General features: G+C 37.9%; 2 protein-coding genes and 1 pseudogene across 2 annotated transcripts in view; 2 read left to right on the plus strand and 1 right to left on the minus strand.

Moving 5' to 3' along the window:
* LOC137294205 (tetratricopeptide repeat protein 7B-like) overlaps positions 1-15214 on the plus strand; it is a 28403-nt gene extending 13189 nt beyond the window's left edge. The window contains exons 16-20 of the mRNA XM_067825202.1: positions 4163-4306; positions 10021-10118; positions 10915-11019; positions 11469-11560; positions 12128-15214. Of these exons, the coding sequence (XP_067681303.1) occupies positions 4163-4306; positions 10021-10118; positions 10915-11019; positions 11469-11560; positions 12128-12260 (572 nt within the window). The 3' untranslated portion in view covers positions 12261-15214. The remainder of the gene's footprint in view (positions 1-4162; positions 4307-10020; positions 10119-10914; positions 11020-11468; positions 11561-12127) is intronic.
* Positions 7889-9274, plus strand: LOC137294249 (uncharacterized; annotated as a pseudogene).
* A 181-nt stretch (positions 15215-15395) lies between the features above and the next one.
* On the minus strand, positions 15396-21010 carry LOC137294282 (uncharacterized). Its single transcript, XM_067825287.1, has 3 exons — positions 20647-21010; positions 17413-17692; positions 15396-16642 (listed from the first exon to the last, which is right to left on the minus strand). The coding sequence occupies exons 1-3, from the start codon at positions 20896-20898 to the stop codon at positions 16500-16502; spliced, it is 675 nt and encodes a 224-aa protein (XP_067681388.1). The 5' UTR covers positions 20899-21010; the 3' UTR covers positions 15396-16499.
* Between the last annotated feature and the right edge of the window lie 206 nt (positions 21011-21216).

Below are 21216 nucleotides of genomic sequence, written 5' to 3' on the forward strand. Positions count from 1 at the left end.
ACTGACATGGTCTTTAGAGTAAAACACAACTTAATAAGAACAAAAATAGAACATTTGTATTTTCTTGTTGCCATGGCGATACATGTTTGTGTCACCTGAGACCTGAAAAGATAGTATGTATCTTAACTTAGGGGTCACTAGGAGAGATAACCATATTATTTAACAAGGAAAACCAAATATGTCGAAATATTAAATCTGTGAAATCAAATTTCCTATAAATAGCATTATGTGACTGCTGGAAAGATGATAGGATGTCCTGGCAACCCAGGAACACTTGCACAAAGTGATCTTAAAGCTACAATGATCATACCCCCATACTGTGACTCAGGATAGTCATGGCGCTAAGATGGCTTTGTGTGAGTGGGCTCTAAGTTGATGTTTATCTACCCTGCTGCATGATTTTACCTCACATCCAATGATGATAATGGAGTCAAATTATCAATTATCCTTCAGCAGGAATTTTGCTCTAACTTTTGGAGTGATTACACTAAAACATTACGAACATGACATGAACTGAATTTATCAAAGGGTTTACTTCATAAGGTAATTTGTCTGAAGGGTTGTCATTCCCATTCAGTAAGTGGCTGTTTTCTATCAAGTTACAGAAATAGAACATTCATGTCACTTCAAACAATGAGGAATGGATATTGAATTATTGGCAGGATTGTAATTAACTTACCACACCGAAACGATTCATTGGAGTATCTTGAAGGGTAAAACGTTTTCTCGTCAAGCCGAAGATCCAGGTTCATTTTCCCACATGGGTACAATGTGTGAAGCCCATATCTGGTATTCCCCACTTTGATATGGCTGGAACATTGCTAAAGGCATAAAACTTGACTTACTTACTCGCTAATGCAAAAACTTTGTCACTTGCAAATACTTCAGTATGTACAATTATCCGCAAGGAAGACGAAAGGTTAATTAAAAAAGTGTCTGTTTGACATACATGATCAGCATGGATCCACCAGTACTGACAATTTGTTGCTGTTTCTCTTTCATGACTAGTCCGAGGTAAGTGACATGCATCCAAGTTATAACAATGGTTTCTCACTCTACTATTCTATGTTATTACTAATTTAACCCCTCTCATCTAGCAGTGACCGCAGTTAGCTATGTGTCATGTAAGCCATACAGGAATGGGAGAATTGCTTTCTTTCATTGCTTTACAAAACTGATAGATTTGGATTTTTGTTAACATGTACGTAAAGAACTTAGTTAAGCACCCGACATATCTCACAATTGAATGAGCCCCTTCTTATCCCTTTGGAGCATATCTGGGACATGATTGGTGATCATACGCAACAACGGGATCCTCCTGGCCCAATGGGAAGCTGCTTTATATGAGGATGGCATAGATTGCTGCTTCAGAGGATAAGGAGGTTGATATGGGGTATGAGGGGGAGAGTGCTGTCTGTCATACAGTTACTTGAAGGTTACACTGCGTATTGACCTTGAATCATGAGAAGTTTCATGTACAGGTTGGAAACCTACCATTACAAAATTACAGGGGTTCTTAATTAAGTTCTTTGTATATATTGAGGCTGTGTTAGAATCACAGAAATCACTTTTTGTGAAGCAGAATGTTATGAATCTTGGGCCTTTTCAAACAAAATCACTGTTTTATTGGTGAGTTTTATTATTCATGAGACTGCATGATTGAAATAAATCAACTTTCTTTCTGCTATAAAATATTTGCAAACTCTGATTTACCATTTGGTACAAGAGAAAAATGAAATTTTGTTACTGTTTTCTGTTAGAAATGTTGAATTATGCATAAAAATCTTTCTTCTGTCTGTAATACCCAAATCAGTTGTCTTTGAGTTTCCCATAGTAAATCTTTCTCCACCATCCAGGAAAACCCAGCAGCACATCTTTGTTGTCAGCTGAATATGTCTGCTCTCATTTGTCCTATTGAAGTGTTCAACTCTAAGATATTTCTCCAGTGGACGTCATGCACAAGATATTATACAATATTGGTATCACAGGACACTGGCAGATCCAGAGCAGGGATACAGGAGTGTGCACTGCTCTCCCCAGCAGGTATTGGGAAAGAGAATTGACAATGGGCCACTTTCAGAATTATTAGCCATTTTCTGAATTTTGATTGGGCCACTGCCCATGTATCAATAGTAAACTTCCAAATTTTAAGGGCCATTTTTCATTCTAATGTGCAAAATGGCCTATGGCCCCTGCCTTTCCCAATCCCTGCCCCACTTTGTCTTGAACGTTTTTTAAATGACCATAGAAGCTCTTGGGAAAATGGATAAAAATGGGACCTGCAGGAGCTTAAACACACATTAACAGAAAAGTTAGGATGCACACATATAGTTCTACTGTGAGAGTGGATACATTTGAAAGTTCTCTGCACAGTGACACATTTAGCATTTTGTGCTTTTGGGAAAAAACTATGGACATTCTGAAATCCCATGCTCAGGAAATGGTACCTGTATCTACCATCTACCATTAGGCTATAAGTTTACAAGGGATGAATCCATCACACGTATGGTGAGATCTTGTCATAAGGGCCATAAAACTGACAGTAGTACACAGACTGAAGATTATGTGTTTTCTATACATGGTTATGGGTTGTTTGGGGTATGGCTTGGGAAAGTGAGCAGAAAGGAGATCGGACAATTAAAGTCATAATTTGGGTGACCGACATGGGGATTTTGGTAAGGTTGGGTCCCAAACAACCTGTCTGGGGTATTAAAAAACAACCAAATGAATTGAGTGGTCAACATTTTTAATTTGGATGATATCCCATCAGCATGGATTTGTACTCACAATATTGGTCTCTGGATTGTCTTATTTGGCCTTGTTCACAAGACACCATTTATAGCTGGAATATTGCTTAGTGTTGTGTTTTACAAGAAACAGACATACCAGTATTTGGACTGTTACTCAAATGTTTAATGATGTGTTGTACATAAGCATAATCAATGATCAAATCTAACTCAAGCGAAATCAGTTCAGCTTTGCTAAGCTACAGCTTATAACTAATTTCCGATCAGTGACTTTATCAGCATGTGTCTATATCAGCAGCATATGTCTCTATCAACAGCACATGTCAGCAGCACATGTCTATATCAACAGCATATGTCAGCAGCATATGTCTATATCAACAGTACATGTCAGCAGCATATGTCTATATCAACAGCATATGTCTATATCAACAGCATGTCACCAGCATATGTTTATATCAACAGCATATGTCTATATCAACAGCATATGTCTATATCAACAGCATATGTCTATATCAACAGCATATGTCAGCTGCATATGTCTATATCAACAGCATATGTCAGCTGCATATGTCTATATCAACAGCATATGTCAACAGCATATGTCTAGATCAGTTATATCTCCGGCTGTATGCTATAACTTGGCCTAGTTTACATGGTGCATGAATTCACTAACTGAATCAGGGGGAAAGGTTACACTTGCTTCAGCAACAAATACATCTCTGCATGCTTTACTCCACAGTACCACAGACCACACTCTGTATCTGTGTAACAGTATACTGTGGACACTGCAATTACATACCTATGCTATGGAAGATGGCAGCTACAAGATGGATAGAGCAACTCTTAACCATCTATTAATTAGTTTAGACAGAGGTTGATGGATTTTCTGCATGCGATTTGGTTATAGATAATGTTATCGGTCTTTGTTATTGTGCACAATTTTAATATGTTTGTAATTTTGCAGGGTTTTTTTCTTGATCAATGTTTGTTTTAGTAGATTGTTGACCTTTTTATTTACAGTTTGAATTTTCCAATCAGTTTGAATTTTCACACAAAGGAGTGCCACACTAAAATATTGTTTACTTAACTGAAAAAAATGCATAAAGTTTGTCACATAAGATGTAAATAATAATTTATCTGTGTTCAGAAATACATGTATGTTATATAACATGACATTTTGTAATGAAACAAGAATAAAATTCATATTTTTGGCTAAACTGAGTTTTCACATAGAGATTTAGATAAAAGCATGTTGTGCATGAAACCAAACCATTTTCAAAGACCAGTAAGGCGCTATGTTTGCTCTGATTACTTCAAGTAATGGAAAACAATGACCGCCATATAGCTGGAATATTGCTGAGTCCGTGTGAAACTAAACTCACTCTGGAATGAGCAAGGCCTGTTCTATGTTGCAGGGTCAATCAGAGCAGAGTCAGTGGCAGCGTCTCGGGTGGAGCGGGCATTGTCAGAGGTGGCATCATCTATGAACAGCAGCTTCCAGCCTCGACCAGGTTCCCAGCAGTCATGGATGCTACAGGCCCAGATCTGGCTGCATCTTGGTAGGATCCCTCGTGTTTATCTACTCTGTGTTTCATAATGGAAATTGATTATAGATTTGTACATCGAGGAAATAGTTGTTTGTTGATTTTGATGAGCATCATGTCAATTTACCTTAATGTGTGTATGAATACAAATATCGTGTAAAGAGAGATGTGCTACAGCTGGTTTAGCATTGATAGGATGAAGGTGATGAGAGTCTAGTTTTCAGTGACCCTGCATATTGTATAATAGACTTGAAAACACTTCAAGTTATGGGTTTTGTAACGGATCCAGGCCTCGGATACAAAATGCTTGTTCCATCCAAAAGTGACATTAAGTAGTACCTATGTGTGATCTCACTGATTGTGTCACCTGTGTTGTTTTGATCCAGACTGTACAGCAAGTGTGCACTAAATGATTTCACTCGTTGTGATAGACCTGATTGTGTGAGGAATGACATGCCAGCTTCCTGATACTTGTCCTAACCAATATGATGTAGGTGATGTAGTACTATGGTACTGTTGGAAATAGCAAAAAACCTGTTTTTTCATGTTTATCCCTTCAATTTATGTAGATGATATGCAAAAGCGTGAAATTACTCTTAAAATATGTTTGGCCTAACTACAGTTCCACTGGTAGGGAGGTAGGAAACGGGAAAATAGGACTTTAAACTTAAGAGATTCGTGCAGAAGTGAGCAATGTTTTTTCAAAGTCCAAAGCGACTTATTTGGAACAGACCATGGCTTTATGCAAATTAGTGTGCAATGATATTGTATTACAGTTATCTCCCTTGAGTAGTGAAAATAGTTTGCAGCTCACTCTCATGAAAATCCAATGCCATCTGGAAAAAGAAGACATATATCAGGATAACACTGGATATAAAGCAGCATGGGGATCTCAACTGATATGAGGAGGGCAAAAATCGAAAACTTTACGCCACCAAGAGGGGTAAGACAGGTTTCAAAGATACAGTCATACAACCCATCATGCCAATGGGCACCAGCCGTGGACAGAGCATACAGACTTCTGTTGTGTGGGATTGTATTGCTTTTTGTGTATACAGTATGGGGTCAGCTCCTGCATTGTGGATGCTAACTACATCACTTACACTGATCCCGCCAGTTACAGTATGCCCACAAAGTGAGATCTGCGATTGTTTTCATACTACTGTGACATCAGTGTTTACATATCGAAAACAGTGAACACTAAGGATATGTACACTCCCAAAGACAATGATTGTGCACTCAGTGATTCACAGAGCTGGAGACATTGAACTCAACCCTGGACCTTCCGGCAAGAACCTTGATGATCCTAAATCTGTCATAATAAAACAGGTTAAAGACTCAGAAGCACGGCTCTCTCATGACATGCAGTCTGTTAAAGAGGACATAAAATCTATCAGGTCTGAGATCTGTGATTTAAAAAGTGAACTTAAGACTAATATAGAGGAACAACATGTGATCAGAATAGATGTTGATGAACATACAGAGAGATGTCAGCTGAGATCCACCTCCCAGACCTCTGGGAGAGGACAGACTCGATAGGGGTGTGGCCAGGGTCAACTTAGAGATGACTGTAGGACGCTTCAATCTGATGTGAGTAAACATCCTGAAGAGAACTCTGAAAGCTCTCTGGATTTCCTTTTCTGGAATATTTCTGGACTTTCACCAAAATTACAGGATATGGACTTTGTCAATGACATAAAAACATTCAATATCGTTGGTTTTACTGAGACATGGAGCAATGCTTCTATTCTAAAATTAGAAGATACATTTACAGATTATGTGCCTATTTGTAAAGATGCAGATAGAATCTGCGGTAGACTCTATGGAGGGATAGTGGTTTGGATTAGAAAATATTTAAGTAAATACATAAAATGGTCAAGAGTTACAGAAACTACTATCTTCATTCTTTTTGATAAGTCACTTTTCGGACTTGATGTAGATATAATTTATGTATGTGTCTGTATCCACCCAGAGGGCTCAACATGGTATGAAGAACTTAGCCCACTATGTAAAAATGGAATCATACTGTTTCAAGAGAAATTATCAGATGTATTGACTACTTTACCTGATGTGTATATACTTTATGGAGGAGATTTCAACTCTAGTACCGGTACTAAACCTGATTTTGTGGAAGATGATATGATTGAGTACACTGAGAATCATGGTCATTCTATATGGGACTTCATATTTGATTACTTCAATCTAGAACATTTTTCATCTGATAAAGTTGTAAATGACTTTGGAAGGTATTTATTAGATTTATGTGCTGTTTTAAATATTCATATGACGAATGGAAGAAGTGGTAATGACAAAGAGGTTGGTGAGTTTACTTGATGATGAGACTTATTGATTGCCTTTTAGCTTCTTCAAAATTTTTTGAACATGTCATTCATTTCAGTATAGATTCAAGGTGTGAGTCAACACATCTCCCTTTAACAATGAAACTACCCACGGCTTGAATGACTAGGAATAACTATAACAATAACATAAAACACAAAACTGAAAAATCGTTCATCTTTGTCTGGGATAATAAAAAACTGCAACAATTTAGAGATAATTTACACTCAGATCCTGTACAAGAATTGCTAGATAAATTCCTAGATACTGCATTATCTGACACGGATAGGAGTATTGGTATATATCACAGACGCTTTAAGGTTAGCAGTCTCAGAAAACTTTAATAATTGGTTTGATAGTGAATGCGAAAGTTTATAGAAAGATAGATGTAAATCATTAAATAACTTTCGAAAAAACAAGGACAAGAAATCTCTAGACGAATACCACAAAACTAGGAATAAATACTCAACAACGTGCAAACAAAAATGAAAAGAATATTTTGAATCTAAACGAAAACGTTTGGAAGACAGCATCAATGATTCAAAGCAGTTCTGGTTGGAGTTAAAGAGTTTTAATCCGAAAAAAAACTGCAAATTGTATACTATTGAGGAATGGTATAAATATTTTGAAAATCTGTTTGCCTCCCAGATAAGTACTCCGACTCCCCCGATTACCATGAAGCACTAGAAAGTAATTCTAACATGCCATTTGTTAATCAGATTTTAGATGCACCTATAACTAGGGATGAGATATTTGAAAGAATTCAACATCTGAAATGCAATAAGTATTGTATAAGTATTGATAATACTATGTCTGAATTTTTTAAGAACTCAGCAGATATATTAATACCATACTTGGAACTAATATTTAATGATATACTCGAGAGTAGGATTTTCCCTCAATCTTGGTCAGCTGGTGTAATAGTCCCCATTCACAAACAAGGTGGTATAAATAGTAGGAATAATTATAGAGGGATTACCCTCCTTAGCATATTTAGCAAAATCTTTACTTATAGAGTTAATAAAAGACTTGTACTGTGGGCAGATACTCTGGATAAAATAAGTGAAGAGCAAGCAGGATTCAGATAGGGATACTCGACAGTTGATAATATATTTATTCTCCAAACAATTGTACAAAAATATTTAAGTACTAAAGGTGGCAAATTCTATACTCTTTTCTGTAGATTTCTTGGAAGCATTTGACTCAGTAAATAGAAATAAACTATGGAATCTCTTACGAATTCATGGATTGAGCAGTAAAATGAATAAACTCTTATGCAGTATCTACGAAAATATAAAGGTATGTGTAAGACATAATAACAAGGTCTCAAAAACATTTACAAGCCATTTGGGAGTAAGGCAGAGCTTTATCTTAAGTCCTTTTCTGTTCAGTTTCTTAGCCAATTAGCCACTCAAAATCACGAAAACTGCAATAATGGCATCCAAGTACAGCTGTTTTTGCTTCTATTTGCAGATGGTATCATTTTATTTTCCAGTACTGTTAATGGCCTACAGAGAGAAATTGATGAATTAGAGAATTATTGCGATAATTGGAAACTAAGTGTAAACATGGATAAGATGAAAGTGGTAGTTTTAAAAAATGGTGGCAAAATATCGGGTAAAGAAACATGTTTTTTTAAAGGACAGAGTTTAGAAATAACACTGTTCAATAAATATTTAGGTGTTTACTTCACCAAAACCCTGTCATGGAATAGACACACTAAACAGGCAGCCACACAAGCGCAGAAGGTTTTTGTTTCGATCTATAAGCAGTTAAATGCTCTAGGAAATGTTGCATTCGAGCCACTTTTTAAAATATTTGATGTTAAAATAAGCCCAATATTACTGTATCGATCTGAAGCCTGGGGCTTACAATATTTCGATGTAATAGAAAAAGTTCATTTGTATGTCTGTAAAAATTTCTTGGCGTTAAGACAAGTACATCTAGTGTTATGGTTTACGGTGAGTGTGGTAGATTCCCAATGCACATATTTTCTCAAGTTAAGGCTATCAAATACTGGTTACGATTGTTAAACATGCCAAAAAGTGTTACAATATGATGATAGTTTATGACACTAATGGAAAAACTAATTGGGTAACGAATATTAAAACATTGCTGTGTAAGACAGGGGTTGGTAACACATGGTATGATCAAAACTTTAACGGCTACCCTAATTTTATAAAGTCATTGACTCAGAGACTCAAAGATATTTATGTGCAAACATGGTTTGAATCAGTGACTCTATCAAATAAATGTTTCTATTACAAACTCTTTAAAACACAAATTAGTTTTGAGTGGTACCTCTCTAGGATAACAGTAAAGAAGTTCCAAGTTGCACTATCACGTTTTCGATGCTAGTTGCATGATTTATTTATAAAAACTGGACACTATACTAATATTAATCGACAAGACAGACTATGCCAGCTATATGATTTGAACAATGTCGAGGATGAGTACCACTTCCTTCTTGTTTGTCCACTGTACTCTGATCTCAGAAGGAAATATTTAACAATTCATTCTTACAGATATCCAAATGTTATTAAATTTATTTCATTATTGTCATGTACAAACAGTATAATACTTCAGAACTTATCAATGTTTATATACCATGCATCATTGCAAAGAAAGAAACAGAATAATATCTGAAAATGTGAACACTATCACTCGGGAGAACATTTATGTATGCATGTTTTGTGTACTATAGGCCTGTGGCCTCTTCAGTACGGAATAAAGTCTTTGACTATTGTATTACAAAGGGCACTATTTAAATGCTCATTTTGAAATTAGACTTAGCCTCATTATACACGATAGCTGTTGTTAAAAAAATAACTTTCATTCTGAAACTAGTAAGGATTTAGCTACCATGGAGTTTCACTATCACTCTATAAAAAAGCAGGTAGAAGGGGTCATCTCAAAAGGAAAACCAGGGTGGGTGAAGCAGACAATGTTTGGGGATAGAGATATCAGCTAAGATATTGGGAAATTAAAGTAGGGAAATCCCAACATATGTTACAATATCCAGTCCTGTCAATCTTCAGGTGGTCATGCCACCTATACATTTTGTGACAGTTAATAAGATGTGTTTCTATGGGTATCAGGTATCATACTCTTTTACATATTATAACATAAACTTAGAAAGAAAGACATGTAAAATGTTAATGAAAAGATGAGACATGTTCAACACACGTGAAAAAGCACAAACTATCTTTGAGGTGACCCCTTGTGACAGTAGGCAGCGCATGCATCTCATGCCAGATGAGCCAGCAGTCCGTTGTCCGTTGCTGTTTTTAGCAGCTGGTCTTAGTTTTACCTGATTTTACAAGTAAACATGCTTTCCTGGATATCCTCTTATGCATCCCACTGTAGTTCCATGTTGGTGTGTTTGGTTACAGCGGAGTTGTACCTGAGTCTAGACAAGGTGACTGAAGCTGAGGCCTGTGTACAGGAAACATCCACCATCTTCCCCCTCTCACATCAGGTCTACTTCATAGTAAGTCAACTCCTCACTGCTGGATCTTCCTAATCCTCTTCACTGCAAAACTGGCATGTTCATTTATCTTTAAAGAGTAAGCTGTTATTTCGTGAACTGAAGTTTTTCTTCACAAGGTGAGCACAGATGTCTGTATAGTGATGTGGTTACAGATGTGTTGAGTTTCCATTCATTTGAACTGAAGGACAACTGAAGGATGAGGTAAATTTCAGGGATTGCCCAGCGTCATTATTTCTACGAAGCATATTTTCGTCTTTTCCAGAGCAGAACTTTAAAACTGTTCAATATTTCTTCAACAAACTTCTCACATAAATTTGTCTGGTGGTGTAATGGTGTCTTTTGGTAGTTTTGGATGTCTGCATAAAATATTTTTTGCAATTTTACGGCAACAAGTTTGACTTTGACTTAATTTGGTGTTGGTGCTATTTTCCTGGGCAGAAGTTGAAAACCATTCACTGTTTCTTCACTAAATGTGGCATATAGATAGATCTGGTAGTGAACTAGTGGATTTTGGTAGTTTTTGGATCCTGAATAATTTGTGTGTGTGTGTGTTTCAATGGCAACAAGTTTGACTTAAATTGTAATTGATGGTAGTGCTCCTTTCTGGAGCAGAACCATAAAGTCTTCAATACTCTCCTTCCACTCTGCTACATGCCAAAACATTTGAGATGATCACAACTAGAAGACATATTCATGAAGAGTATTTGCGATTGCGGGGGAGATTTACTGTTAACACAGATATGCACTGTTTCTTCAAGAACAGATCTAGGTATGTCTAACACTCTCCATCTTTCAGAAAGGAAGAGTGTATGAACACAAGCAGCGGAATAATGATGCCAAAGTTTGTTTTGAGAATGCAGTGTCTATCAACCCAGGTCACACAAAGTCCCTGCAACATTTGGTAAGTGGATTATTGCAGCAAATGAGGAGCACAGATGGCCCAGTTATCTAAGCTGCTGCATATTGCTGATCTGAGTGACATTCCTGCGCCACCTCACAAACCTAGTATCTTGTCTTTGAATCCTGGTTTGTCTGAACGATATTTCTTGGCTTGTAAGTATCATAACCAGCCTTGGTGTTCCAAAAGTAGTAAATGTCCAAGACCTGCATGTCTGTTGTTCTCTCCTCCAATATCAAAATGACTTGTCTTGACACAACAGGAACACTGTTGAAAGTAGTTAAACCCAACTCATTATTACATCAGATTAAGCAATGACTCGGATTCAAGGTAGTTTTGTTATAATCTTCAGTTATGTAATCAGATGGTGAGGCTGTGACAGTTTGAGTAAACAACCCTCTGGCAATTGTTTTATGCTGGTCCTACAGTTTTGAGTTGATTTCTGTATCTAGGGCATGGTGCTACATTACTTGAATGAGAACAAGCTTGCTGAGAAGGTGTTGAGAGATGCTGTGAACAATGACCCCACATCCCATAAGTCATGGTGAGGACACTTCAAGTTTAAATCTTATAGAGATGTAAGAAGCGACTAGCATGATCAGATGGTCAGGTTCACTGACTTGGTTGATATATAATGTATCCCAATTAGAACAGTGCTCATGATGACAATTTGTTTTTGTCCATACTTGATATTTTTACAGACTGATAACACAACATATATAAAATACATATAGTGCTAAATCCGAGCTCTAGGTGGGTGCTGAAAACACAACTGATGCTGTTTATATGTGTAGCATGAACACCAAACAAATACATCTACATTCCAACAGACGACTCTAAATCACATTGACTTCTTGTACATGACTTGTCTGCTTGGTTGACAGTATGTCTTAATATCCTAAATTGCTGATGTGTCTGGTCAAGGCTCTTTTACAGACTGTCTGAGATATTGCTGAGTGTTACTCTAAATGACAGACTAACAACAATTGGTGGTATTCACAAACAAGTAATCTGACCCATCTAATGGGAAAAGACACTATCTTCCATTAGCCCATGCCTGTAAATGAGTTCCAGAGAGGGACATATCGCACAGTGTTTTCTTTCCCTTCAGGCATTCTCTGGGAATGGTGCTAGAAGCCCTGAGTCAGCCTGAAGCAGCCAGTGACTGTCACAACACAGGGATGGAGCTGGAGGCCACCAGTCCCATCGTCCCCTTCACTGTCATTCCACGACTGATGCAGTGAGACTTCCCTCAGTGACACAGTACCAGGGCTTGTTAGAGGAAACAATCTCTCTATTAGGGACTGTTCATGATTTATGGCAGGGGGGATGATGATTTCAAGGGATGTGTGGATGTGGGTGTTTGTATGTCACCCTTTTCATTCTTGGGAGGCAGGGGAGTCAGGAAATTTTTTACACATGTACCAGGGGATCAGTAATTTTGTACCTAAAAATATGAAACAGATTAATGCCAGAAATCATGGGAAGGGAGGGGTCATTGCTTTTGTACGGCAAGCAGGGATGAGGGGGTCACTTAGTTTGTACATGAAGGGGAGGGGTGGGGTCATTCACATTTTACATGCATCTCCATAGAAATCATCTTCACCCTCCCTATCCATAAATTATAAAAGGTCCCTTAGGACTATCACCAATCCTAAGCCCAATAGTATAATCATAATATAACAAAAGTTGTTTGTGGACTTGTTTGTGGCCGTCGTGATGTCAATGTGGATGTGGCAAGGTGCTCCATCCTTTCCAGTTTCTTCGAAAGGTGAAGGCGGTACTGTCTACATACAACTGACAATACTCAGCATGGCGTGGAGAACAATAAAAGGCATTACATCTGATGTAAGTTATTTGGCCGTAATAATATTATTGATTTAGCTTATTGATTTGGTTTGTTCTCCTACACCGGCTTTTAGAATGTCACAGTATACTACAAGACTGTTTAGGTCCCAAAAGTTTAATGGTAATGTCAAGGGTACAAGACCAGAATTGTTTTTGTTTTTTCTTTTTCATATTTTGATAGCTAATTTTTTCTCTACTTGTTATTTTTAGTTCTTTTTATTGCCACAATGTACACTTACTTAATGCTTAAAGCACCTGTTTTTATTCACTGACAATGGTGTTGTGTGTGCACACAAATTATCCTGTGCATTGGTGTGTTGCTCTTAACCAAGGGCATAATGAATGTATGAGGTGCTACAAAATTTGGTTTCACTTTTGTTGAACACTTCATTTTTTTCACACTGGAAAGAGAAACAGGTTTTCTGTTTGGGATTTGGTTTCATATGATGAAATGTTTAGGTCAACAGTATCCTAGGTGTTTTTGATATTCAAGAGGAGCTCTTGCAGTTGGCCCAGGTTCTGTAACTGAGATACTATACTATGGTTGATGGAATATCTAGTCATCTGCGATTTGTAGGCCATACATGTACAAAGGGAGGTAACTCTGAGATAGTGGCATTTTGCTTGGGTGAAAGATCTTTTGTGTTGGGACAATACTATAGTATTTGAGGTCAGTGCACTTGTTTTATAATGATATGGCATAATATTCAACTGAAGTATTACATTTCAGGGAGTGACATTATGTGTAATATAATTATCATCCTTCTTGCTTGTGTGTGGTACGTTCTTTCAAATTACAACAGTTCCAAATATGCACCTTGCTAAATATGTGAACAGCATTTCTGTGAAGTAAATGAATTACTTGTTTATGTCTGCTTATATATACTGGAATTCTATTAATCGTTTTACCTTTTTAAGGATAGCTTATTTGTTACTAGATATTTGTTTTCCATCTACAAACCAAATATTAAACTTAGGCTTTAGTTAATCTGATATGTTGACTTTATATATGTTGCCATTAATAATAAGAGAGCAGTTTATTAACTTATCAAATCCTGTCACTTGATCAGTAATATTTTCGACAATTCAAGTAATTGTTTAATAGTCTATTTTACATATGGTGGCAATACAATCATGTCATAATGATAAGAGAGCAGTGTTAATTTATCAAAAGAACAGTAAGCATGTGGAACTTAAGATCATGTCTGGAAATATTATATTGCATTGATTAGAATATAGAAGCCCAGGAAGGTTATTCTGTATTAACCCTACATTCTGTCCTGTACTGTATATTCCTCCAGACCCATTAACTGCCATGACTTCAAAAGAGGGACATCACCTCATGTTACTGACTTTGTCACAGACCTTCATCTGGCATCATCTTGAAGTCAACAGTCAAACAAAATCTTCCCCTGTAACTTAAACTAGGCATAGATTTGCATTACAAATGGGAATGGTGTAGGCAAGCATTCAAAATAATTATGTGAATCTGGAGATGGATAAACCTTTTAGCTGTAATATTTTTCCTAAGTATTAAGATGGTGGAAGAGGGTCCTTATGCAACTTGACATTCTCAATTATGTTTGCAACATCAGTTATATTTAAGTAGAGTTCTGATAATGTTGCTTCTGATACAATCCTGACAGAATTGATTGATTGGTTGTATGTTAACACCAACTCACGTCACACATTTTGTTATGAATCTGAAGTGGTTACCAATACAGGGTATTTATCATTACTTGTATTTGAGTCATAACAAAACAAATAAGTCAACTTCTGATGATATTGTTGAAAGAACAGGGTAACGAGCAGGGACATGTCAAGAGTCATTATGGAGTCATATTACACATCTTTTGAAGAACAGGGGATCAAAGTGTAACACTTTAGGATGTTGGTAGTTGTGGAAAGTAAAGACGTCCTAGGTGTTTACTGGGAGATAGTTGAATATTAAGAATATAAAACATTTTGATTTTACATTACTTAGTGTAAGCAATTCATATTCAAGCAGGATGGTTAAATTGAGACAACCACCAGGGTTTTCAGAGCTTGTTCATGAAATGTGTCACATTTTTAGCATTTCAAGTGATATATCACACATGATATAGTATTAGTTGCATGTATAACACTGAAATGGATTTCTTTTAATGCTATGTGTATTAGTTGTAGTCCTTTTGCACTGTGATAACTTCCTGTACATACCTTGTTATTTATTTGTATATTTGTATTGTTTATTTTGTACATATCTACACCTGTAAATTAGAAGCTTGTGATACAAGACGGCGTGTATGGTTCATCAATAGTATTTATACCTATATGAAAACGAACTATCAAATAAAGTTTCAACCATTGATGTATATGTGTCAAGTTACTTACATGGTACAAATTGAGAGGAAGAAATTAGTTCAGTGTAAGTGATTCTACACAGCTCTAAACCTACTGCAGTTAAAGCAAATGGGACTCCTCCATATTAAACAGTTTGTTCAGTGTAATAATCAAATCAATATCTTTTCGTAGATGACAAAAATGACCTGTGAAAAAAACATTCACCTTAAAGGTTTTATTACAGATGTGGAAAAGGGATGAGAAAAAAAACCCAACAAACTATGGCACAAAGCATGCTTAGTTATATTCATTGTATCACATTCTTAATAAATATAAAGGTTCTTTAATAAAAGTTATTTTGAAAGTAAAAACTATACACTTTGCCGAAAATGTGGGATATTTTCATGGTGATGCTACAAACGATGTGACTTCTATGATTTTAATGTCAAATGGTTTTTACATGTTACAGAACATGGGAGAACTGGTTCTGATTCTCATAGATATGTAAGTGCCCTGCTCATGAACCTTGTCAAAGGGGAGATAGCCTTCACATTCAGTGTTGGTCACAATTAATGTATCTGCTTGCAGAGAACTATGTTCTAGCTCACTGGAATGCTACCTCCCTCTCATTCCAACTCTGTGGGAATTTCTTTTATTCACCAGTCTCCTAGAACATGCTCCTGGAATCTGTTGTCACTCTTGCTGACTCAATGATTGCATGTTTTGGAAGCGTTGCTCACATCTGCTGGGTTGTCTGGTCCAGAGCTATTTCACTGCATGCGATCTTATACCATGCACATCTGAATTAAACAGTCTGTCATTGCCTCCATCAAACAATGAGCTTTGCGACTCCAACTGACACCAGTTGAATATTTTGAAGTTTGATTTTGACTATTCTGGCACTGATATGTACCCTCTAAACATGGACCCATCAAACAAGGCTGTCATTGCCTTGTGTGAACAGACATACGAAATGACAATGTCACCCTCTGTTGAGTGCATTGAATTTTGATTTTAAATGATCTGTCAGTTGGATAGGAGATCAAACAGGGCTGCCATTGCCTTGTCTCTGATAAGTGACACCAGGTCACCCTATGTTGAGTACTTTGAGGTTTGATTTTAACTGGCCTGACAGTCGGCAACAGATCAAACAGGGTTGCCATTGCCTTCTGTCAAACAAACACCCCCAGTGACATTTTGTCACTCTGTTCAATATTTGGCAGTTTGACTAACTGCTACAGACATGTAACAGATCAAACAAGGCAACCATTGCCATGTATGTATTATATCAACAGTCATGCTGGGTGATGTTATTACACCATGTTGAGTATATCGAGATCGGCTCGGATCCTGCTGACGGTATCCTTGTATCTCTGCAGTTCCATCTCCAGCTTCTGCACCCTCATCTTCAGCCATGTGTTCTCCGCTAACAGGTTGTCAGGCTCTGTGCTCACCCCTGTAAACATCATATATATAAATCAGGGGCCCGTTTCACAAAACTCTCGTAAGCCTAAGGTCTCGTAACTTTTCTCGTAGCATTGGTAGCTCCTATACTGAAACATAGGAAGCAGGAATGCTACGAGGAAAGTTACGAGATCTTAGGCTTACGAGAGTTTTGTGAAACAGGCTCCAGGCTGGTACATGTATAGAAAATGAATAACTTTACATGTTGATTTGCTTGCGCTAAGGACAGCATGTTATTTAATCATTTATTATGTTTAGACATAACCAAATGAAACCTTTCCTTAAGTAAATATAAATCACATCAGACATTTAAATACTAACTTTTGATTATAACAATGACATATTTTTTCACACCCAATATATCTGTACCAAATTTTGTAAGGCTAATCACTTAACCATTAATGTTACGCAAAAATCAATCTGCCTTTCTGCTGACATGCCTTTAATCAATCACATAGGAGCAAGCTCTCAAACTCAGCTGAACAGTACTTGAGTTACTATAGTAAGTTTCACCCCTGTGAGAGGAAACAACCAAATGCACAATGCTTGGCCATCTAGAATCCTCACCTTTGATTCCTTAATAATGTACAGCAATCTGAAGTTGTGTAGACCACTGTGCCATGCCTGATACATATACCCATTTAACTGATCACTTTATAGCTTAGCACTTACTCTGCTAAGTCTGTACACACGGTACAGCATCACAACTGAAACTGCTTATGATGTTTTCTGTTAAGGACCCTTTTTCTGCAGGCCACCCACCTTTATCATTTGTTATCTCATTGTGCTGATAGAGTGATCTCTCCAGTTCATTGATATCTGGCTTTACGTCGATCTCCTCCACCTCCTCGTCTTCCTCCACTATCTCTGGCAACTCTTCCTCCTCCTCTTTCTCCCACACCAATATTGGAACAGGATGGCTAATTTCTGGGGAAGAGTCATCGCTCATACCACTATTCAATTCTTCAGTCTCCTGATGGCGTACTGTCTTGTCGTTGGGATGGGCAGACAGCCTAACATTGGCTACAAAGGAATCTGAAGGCTGAAAGAAGATAATTGCCAACTCATTACCAACAACCAGGGACACCATACTTGTCTTTAAATTTGGTACAGAAAAGAACCCAGGCCTCAAGGTGACAAGCAAACACCATATCCACTAAACCAATCTGCTTTGTCAAGATCATCTTGTCTCTTGGAAATATATTTTCATGGGTAATATCAACCATCAGATATGTTTATTAATACTAAACAATTGTCAATGTCTGTGCATGATGCAAGTTGCTAATTGTGATGATGAAGATATTTAAGTATCAGGATAGTATGAAGACCTGTCCTAGTTAATACCTTTTCTCCAAACACACTTGCAAAGATACTGAATAACCACCTACAACAACAATGCTGGGACCACATTTCTGGGACAGATCCATGGTGGGTTTTCCCCTGTAGATCTGGGTTACAATATATCTCCAGTAACCCATGCTTGTCGTAAGGTGCGACTGTGGGATCGGGTGGTCAAGCTTGCTAGTTTAACTTAGCTGACACATTATTGAATACCAATTTACCGATGCTCCTGCTGTCAATCACTGGACTGTCTGGTCCAGACTGGATTATTTAAGACTGCTGCCATATACTTGAATATTGCTGAGTGTGGCATAAAAGTAAACTCACTCACTTCAGTCTTGATTCTCTAGCCTGAACACAACAGATAAACAGGATTATCCGATTTTACAATGTATTCATCATCATTTTCGTACGGCAGTTAGCAAGTCATTCTCTTGAATTCTCTTAATTTCAAACTTCTTTTTTCAGTTTTGCTCTTGCATTTTCGTAGCCATACTCTTTCAGTTTGTCTGGATCTGGAAGAATGCTCTGTAGGCCTCAATATCTTTTCCAATACGGGGTTTTCGCGTTATCACTCTTCTGCGCGGGGAGGCGCTAATGGGTTGCGCAAAAAATAAACGGAAGGTGGGGCTGTTTTTAGTGTCGCAATGGCGGGTAATTCAAAATGTATCGATTCTAAGCTGAAACCTGAATTACGATCCTTTCTAATGGCAAGGGGCATGAGTGTTTCAAATTACACTTTGACACAGCTGCGTGCGTTGGCGAATAAAGCCGTTGAACTTGTTTACCAGTGCTAACGACTCCCGATGATACGTCTTAATTCCTTTTGGAGAGAATTACGGTTGTTGTTGACGACGAAAAAGTGACATTTCCCGTAGTTGTGTCGCCCGAACTGAAATCGTGGACTGATAACCTGTCTTTGCTGCCGATGTTCTGTCAACCTGGCATCCTAGTTTATCTACTTGATAGGGCGTGCAAATTGGAGCAAAGAGACACTGAAGTGGTTCAGGAAGGAGAAGGGCTACCGACTACATACCGATGGCTATGTCCATGCTGTTGAGCTTCATAGTTTGACACATGATCATATATATGTTCGAGCCCAGTGCACCCGTGAGACATCACAGTCAGAGAAACCCTACTTATCCTGGCGTCTGTTGGAGTCCACATTATTCGCCTCACTAAATTTGGTCTTTGCAATCTGAAATCTAAAGAAATAGCACTTGCTCTTGCTACCTTTGTTCGACGAACTGGTACAATCCCACGAAACACAATATCACATTCTAACCATAAATAGCACGCAGTCAAGTCTTTCTTAGACTAGATCTACGTAAAGAAGGGAAAATGACAGACGTTGCACCACTGTGACGTCACTTCCGAAACCGGGATAACAACATGCATTCGCGCTGTTTATTGTATCTGAGCAGTTGTTTCTTGCTTTTTAGAATAGATAACAATGAAAGCGCATATGATATTTTATGTGTGCACGAATGCATACTTTATTTGACCATGTAACATTTTAAAAAGTTGTGATTCAACCTGAGTCAGTAGGCCTAGATACCCGATACATAAACCCAGGCTTGTTTATAGATTTATATCTTAGTTGAAGACTTTGTTTGGGTGAGTGAGTGACTTGAGTTTTACGCCGCACTACGTAATATTCCAGCTATGTGGCGGCGGTCTGTAAATAATCGAGTCTGGAAAAGACAGTACAGTTACCAATAACATGAGCACCAATCTGCGCAATTGGGAACCGATGACATGCGTCAACCAAGTCAGCGAGTCTGACCACCCGGTCCCGTTATTCGCCTCTTACGACAAGCATTGTCGCCTTTTATGGCAAGCATAGGTCGCTGAAGGCCTGTTCTACCCTGGACCTTCACGAATAAATTTGTTTGGATTCGTTTATATAGGCTAGATTTATATCTTAGTGTCAGAAGAATACGCATGGATTCAAGTTTATGTGGATTTATATTTTGACTTCTGAAGCATTTGTTTGGAGCTTATACATGGAGCTTTATTTTGATTTCTGAAGAATTTGTTAGGATTTGTTAATATGTGGATTTATATCTTTGTTTTTGAAGATTTGGATTCGTGTATATATAGATTTATACCGTAGTTTCTGAAGAATTTGTTTGGATTCTTTTGCATATCGACTCATATATGATCTTAATTTCCGAAAAAATGTTCGAAAAAACATACGAGGCAAAACAATTACAGGCTACGTATTGTAGGAGTTATAGTAACAGTTTAGTTTAGTTTATTATTAACGCCGCACTCAGCAATATTCAAACTATATGGTGGGGCTCGTCTGTAACTAATCAGTCTAGACCAGGCATTCCGGTGATAAACATCATGAGAATCGATCTACGAAACTAGGTCACCATGACTTATCAGCGAGTCTGACCGCCCGATTAAGTTAGTCGTTTTTTACAACAAGTATGGGCTACTGAAAACCAATTGTAACACGAATCTTCTCGTTTGGAATAGAACAACTGGATTGTGGGATTGATATGACGTCAATGTTACGCTTCGTCGACGACAGTATGACGCCATGGTCGACAAAAGTCGGATACAGGTAAGTGACAGCGGTCGTGATGACCATCTACACCGAAACAACACACAACACCGACATCACTGACTTGAAATACTACTCACATCACAGGGAAGACCAGACGGCACATGATTATGAGATTGTGTCCGTGTCACACTTTGCCATTTCTGTACAATTCGGCCCTTGCACCTCTTGTTCGTACACCGCCAGTAGGTGACCTCCCCGCGACAGCGTTCCCTGAAGTAAGTGAAGCCAGCGTCATTCAGTCGAATGCCCAGGCGTTTTGTTCGACTGAGGAAAGGACATTTTAAACTCGGTTCACCAAAGTCATCAGCACCTGTATTTGATTTCGCCATGCTACATGTATCGAATCCCACAGCAAGTATGGCGCCCGTTCGACCTACATCCGCCAAGCTGGTGTGTCGATCTGAGCAGAAAGCCGAGTGTTTCGAGCTGCGTGTCTCTCTCTCTGCTGTAGTCGATCTATTTTTAGACTAAGCCAACGTCGCGTCGATGCTATGTCGGTAGAACGAGCTTGGCGGTGTCAGGTCAATGGGCTGTTTATCGATCGCCTTTCGAGGATTTCTAGTTTTTTCGAACCAATTATATGAATTATGATTCACGTGCCTTCGCAAAGTGGATTAAATTACGCAATTAAATGATTATAATCGGAA

Source organism: Haliotis asinina, chromosome 8 (assembly GCF_037392515.1).
Source record: "Haliotis asinina isolate JCU_RB_2024 chromosome 8, JCU_Hal_asi_v2, whole genome shotgun sequence".
Taxonomy (NCBI): domain Eukaryota; kingdom Metazoa; phylum Mollusca; class Gastropoda; order Lepetellida; family Haliotidae; genus Haliotis; species Haliotis asinina.

Bases quoted from the DNA above. Each gene is read 5' to 3' on its own strand.
- LOC137294282 (XM_067825287.1), bottom strand. From the start codon at position 20,898: ATGGCGAAATCAAATACAGGTGCTGATGACTTTGGTGAACCGAGTTTA. The intron at 17,693-20,646 runs GTGAGTAGTATT...ATCTTCTTTCAG, and splicing joins CGTCTGGTCTTCCCTGTGAT to CCTTCAGATTCCTTTGTAGC. The intron at 16,643-17,412 runs GTGGGTGGCCTG...TGATGTTTACAG, and splicing joins TGAGATAACAAATGATAAAG to GGGTGAGCACAGAGCCTGAC.